Source organism: Cyprinodon variegatus, unplaced genomic scaffold, assembly GCF_000732505.1.
Source record: "Cyprinodon variegatus isolate N-32 unplaced genomic scaffold, C_variegatus-1.0 Scaffold496, whole genome shotgun sequence".
NCBI classification, from domain to species: domain Eukaryota; kingdom Metazoa; phylum Chordata; class Actinopteri; order Cyprinodontiformes; family Cyprinodontidae; genus Cyprinodon; species Cyprinodon variegatus.
In genome coordinates, this window is record NW_015150949.1 from 22,643 (window position 1) to 27,654 (window position 5,012).

The following is a 5,012-nucleotide window of genomic DNA, read 5'->3' on the forward strand; positions in this document are numbered from 1 at the left end:
TCATGAGTGGCTTTCCACAATGGTGGACATACAAACAAAACAAGCGGGTAAGGTATCAAACAGGAAATACGCATAGTGTAGAATGGGTGTAGATTTGATGACTCCTGTGTGTGGCACTGTCTGCGGTCACCTACAATTTGGGAGAGGTGCATTAGAGTGTCTGCGGAGGGGGCGGGGACGTCTTTGCATTTTCCATACCCCCTGAAAGATGCATTGTTTTGGTACACCTGCTACTCAGCTGCTGGACCTCACCTTTACCCTTGTCCTTCACATTTGAGCTTGTCTTTTGTTTTTGCAATACCTCCTCTACATATACGGTAAATATACATTACTTTGAAGCTTTTGGACAACACAACTGAAGTTCCTATCTATTTTAGTTTTTATTACTCTTTGCCTTTAATAAATGGCATTGTTTCCCGTTTTTTTTGCTATATATATATATATATATATATACACGCATGTGAAAAAACTTACCTTTGTAACTGACAGCATTTTCTGTAACAATAGCAGGCTGATGTCAGCTAACTTTTATAAAATCTTCTAACCGTTATTTTAATGGACAATAAAATAATTTGTTTCATTGTGAGTTGGTACAACATTGAAACTGTTTGATGTGAGAATGCTCAGAGGCGAAGCCCATTGGAGGGGAGATGCAGTAGCCAAGGTGAAGTATCAGTCGATGATCAGTCAGAGGTAGCCTGACGTAGTCCGACTCAATTCTAGTCAGAATATGAGTCTGATACTGCTCCATAGAGCTGTGATTATGGGGCGTGTTTTGAACGAACCAGGAAAAAAAATGCCTCTGCACTCAATTGGATAGACCTACAACCAATAAGAGCAACGGAGTGCGTGACGTATGTTAAGCGAGGCATAGTTGTTGTCCACAAAAATCAAAGCGTGCAGTTTCACGCCTAGAATAAGAAGATGAGACTTGATCGCGTTTCTCTGTTCCTCTTTTAAAATTAATTTGCTGTCGATATCTTCTAGAACAGACCTAATAGCAGAATCTACTCACCTCAACTCTCCAGCGGCAGCCATTATTGTTGTCACCCAAGCGCGCTTTGGTCACGTGGTTGATAACGTTACTCTTGATCATCTGTCCATCATCGTATAAAGCCCGCCCTGACAATTTGATTGGATCGCCTGACAGTGGGCTTTAATACTCGCGCTACTATGGAGCAGAGCCAGACCGAACTTCCCCGAACTCAAACCTTGTGGGCGGGACTAAGTTCGGACTGGCACCCAGGCTAAGTCAGAGGCATAGTGAAACAGAGTCACAGTAAATTTACACAAGATTTTTTTTAGTGACAAACTAAGTAAAAACAAAGCATAAAACTAAAAAAAAAAAATGACAAATAATACTACAGCACAGTAATGGTTCAGAAAAGACTTTGTATGCAACCAGAATGAATTACTCCTCTATAGAAAAAAAGTCAGATAAAGTTGCTATGCCATTCTCTGCTGCCAGAAGGTTCCACGTTTTAGGATCCATTGAGTCTTTTAGCCTTACAGTATGGTGTGTTACTTTCAGAGGGAAAGACATAATATGAGATGAATCAAAATTTTCTCATTAAAGAACAGCCACTTGTAAAATTTTACTGAGATGAATAGGCTACTCTAGGTTGCATAGAAATTGCAGGTTAAAAAAACAATCACTAAAGTATTTGTTTTACAAGCTGACAGTCAAGATTACTTTGGAAACCAGTACTATTCAGAACATAAACAATCGCACAGTCTGAAAGTTGTTTGTCAGGTTTACCTTTTTTAATTATCCTGAACTTCTCATAAGGTGGTATAAGCACCTCTTGCTCTATGTCAGCAAGCTTTGGGTATTTCTTCAGATAAGCAGCATGACAGGTTCTAATCTTGAAGCATGTAACGTCACCAAACCTTTCCAGATTTGATAATTTGGAGGTGGAGGTAAAAGTACCAAACCGAACCTCTTGTTTGACATTTCCATTAAACATAGATTTGGTTCTGCGAAAAGTTGTGTAACATTTATTTTGGTTATTAAGAATCTGTACAGCCCTTGTTAGCCAGAAATGTAAGGAATGGAACTGAAAGGATGAACCGTATGCTTTCCGTTTGGTCCTGACTTCTTCATTGAATTTTTGATAGAAGTTTTCCTTTCCTCCAGCTGTGTATGTACAAATTGCTTGCATGTGATCTTTTGTTAATGCCTCATCGCCTTTCTCTCTATTTTTGTATTTTTGGTTTGCACAGTCTTTTGCTTGTGCCCATGCAGCTTTGAAGAATTCATTCTTCATCTCATCTTGAAAGTACTTGTTCTTGATCTGAGATTCCATCTTTGTAGCACAGTCAAAGTACATGTCATCAACAGAGTCTTTAGCCATGTCCAGTGGGAACGACTGATCATCTTGTGTAATGGAGTTGTCAAAGATCTAGAAAGAAAGAGAAAAGAATGTTTAGCCCCGGGTGATTCTCATCAAGCCCCAGATCTTTTCTTCAACACATGGAACAGGTAAACGAATAAGTGATCTAAATTTTGTGTCTTTTTTAATTATGTGAATATCTCTATGCATTTAGAACATGCTTTTATCTAAAGTGACTTACAAAGTATGCATTAACATGAAGGGTCTTCCCTAAGGACCCACACTTGGAGCTCAATCCTCTCAGTGAGGATTCAAACCCTGGGCTTCCTGTGTTCCAGTCGGTGACGTACCACTTGAGCAAGCCAGCCACTAATGGCTGTTTCCCAGCACTTTCAAAGCCCTTAGGTCAGGCACAGGGTTCCTGTAAAGTTTGGGCAACATGCAGTACCATAAAGACTTGCTGCCTATTGTTTGTTGACACCGACTTCAGGCCACAGTTACCAATCTGATCACAGCGAGACAGCTATGCCGTGTTTAAACATCACACATGCTTTTCAATGGGGGTTTGTGGTGCATGCTAAACTGAGAAACTCTGTTCATAGTTTATGTTACTTCCTCCACCTCATGGGAGTTGGCTTAAAACTCTTCTACCAAAGAAATTACTGTTTTATAACCAAAATTAATATTTTATTATGTCAAAGTTTGATACTAGTTAAAGACCCAGATTAAAAAGCACATAGACCTTCTTAGATTAGTTCTGTCTTGTGATTAATCTTTTTCTTTCAATAAGAATAGGATGTTGTTTTTTTGCATTGCCATTAAAAAGATTAATGATTTTTTTTAATTAATTTTGTAAGTTAGTTAGTAAATAATTTAATTTAGTAAGTTCTAAGACAGATTTTGAAATGATAAAACATGAAGTGAGTTTATGAGTGAAACTTTTTAAACCATTAAACTTTAGTTTGTATCGATTAAGAGTTACAAATAACTAATATTTTTCTGTCTTTCTCTGTATATGTATCATCAGCCTCTGTATAGCTAAAAGGAAAACAAAATCTATACAGTCAACTATAAATTAATTCATACCACCGTTTGTCAAAACTGCCAAAAATTCCTAAAGTTTGGACAAGACTTAGCTAAGCCTAAGCTGGCTTAAGCCAGATTGAGCCTTGCAGTTAATTTTGAATTCCAAACAGCATGCGCCTGGAAAGTCTACTGTGAAAAGTGTTTGCAAAAGGGAGGAGAATGCAAACAATTCTTCAAGCTGGTTGGGTCGATCACCGAAGATCACCTGTCTCCCATGTCAACTTTTTAGCCAATCACAGCAGTAGTAGCAGCAGTGATGTATCAAATGTTTCAAAACTATCACCAATAAATCAAACTCTTAGCTAATCTGACTGAGAGGAACACATAAACATCTTTCTCATCCACAAAGGCACAAATCCTGTCTTTTTGATCATTGCTCAAAAGAAATTAGAGGTGTAGGACCAACTGTAGGACCAACTGTAATTTATGATGAAAATGAAAAAAACATGTTTGTTAACTAGAAAGAGCTTACACTGTAGCATGGACACTGGGGTTATCATTAGTACAGTTTGTATCGTTATTTGTATGAAATAGTATACGTATTTTTAAAAAGAGTTTAATCTTTATTGCAGTGAAATACTACAAAATATATCAGTTGTAGTTGTGGATTATCTGTTATTTTGACCATTTTCCCTGATTACTGAATAAATTCAAAATCTCAAAACCAAATCTTCTGCCATAAATGAAACTTAAAATATAGCATCAATTTAACGGCGCTCCACTTACCCACTGGGTGTATGCAGGACGCATCCAAGATAGAAGAAGATAAAGGGAGCCAAACACCAGCATGTTGGTCCTCATTGTCACAGTCCTGTGAGAATAAGTACAGACATAAAACTACAGAATAATTACTGTTTTTGAAAGATTAGAAAAAAGAAACCAAAACTAAAATTTAAACCTACAACAATTAGAAGTCTCTATTAGGAAGAAGTGTTGTAGACCACCTGGATCACTTTATAAATACATATAAGAGATTAACACATGAGATTAAGTAGACCTTGCTTTCTCCCTCTCTTTCTCTTTCTCTCTCTGTTCCTCTCTCTCTCTCTCTGTGTTCCTCTCTCTCTCTTCCTCTCTCTCTCTTTTGCTCATGTTCTTCTTCCTCTTGCAAAAACCCAAATACATAACACGCTCATACAATCACACATCAACAGTTAGAACAATGTGTCTGAATGTCTGTGTATATTATATATCAGCGTGTATTCGTAAACTCAATTACAGTATGCAATATCTTCTAATGAAAATGTTGGTAGTTGAGTAAACACTCTGAAAAAAGATTTGAATAAATCAAACTTTTTTCTAAGATTAAAAAACAAACAAAAATTATAGTTTTTCTAAAAGACAAAGAATTAAAATGTTGCCCAGAAAAAACACATCGGGCAACATTCATATGTTTAGATACAAGGATGGAATTTATCCTTTAAATGTTATAGAAATAACAGGATTTTAAAGATCACATTTTAGAAGATTAAGTATTATTTCTCGAGATTGTAAAGGATGAAGATAACAATCAAAGTGTTATTACAAAATGATTGTATATGGTAAATCCAGAGGTGCCAAGTAACGAAGTACAGATACTTTGTTACTGTACTT

General features: G+C 36.7%; 1 protein-coding gene across 2 annotated transcripts; it reads right to left on the reverse strand.

The window, feature by feature from the left end:
* Positions 1-1,356: 1,356 nt before the first annotated feature.
* LOC107094646 (erythroblast NAD(P)(+)--arginine ADP-ribosyltransferase-like) lies at positions 1,357-4,435 on the reverse strand. Of its 2 annotated transcripts, XM_015390397.1 has the most exons (3): positions 4,322-4,435; positions 4,146-4,230; positions 1,357-2,402 (listed from the first exon to the last, which is right to left on the reverse strand). In XM_015390397.1, the coding sequence occupies exons 2-3, from the start codon at positions 4,218-4,220 to the stop codon at positions 1,656-1,658; spliced, it is 822 nt and encodes a 273-aa protein (XP_015245883.1). In that variant the 5' UTR covers positions 4,221-4,230; positions 4,322-4,435; the 3' UTR covers positions 1,357-1,655. The 2 variants fall into 2 exon arrangements, with proteins under 2 accessions (XP_015245883.1, XP_015245884.1); XM_015390398.1 differs by lacking the exon at positions 4,322-4,435 and having other exon boundaries at positions 4,146-4,296.
* Positions 4,436-5,012: the final 577 nt, after the last annotated feature.

What these genes read in the sequence shown, in the direction of transcription:
- LOC107094646 (XM_015390397.1), bottom strand. Translation starts at nt 4,220, where the DNA reads ATGAGGACCAACATGCTGGTGTTTGGCTCCCTTTATCTTCTTCTATCT. An exon ending in GTCCTGCATACACCCAGTGG is followed by an intron (nt 2,403 to 4,145) that starts GTAAGTGGAGCG and finishes CTTTCTTTCTAG; the next exon opens with ATCTTTGACAACTCCATTAC.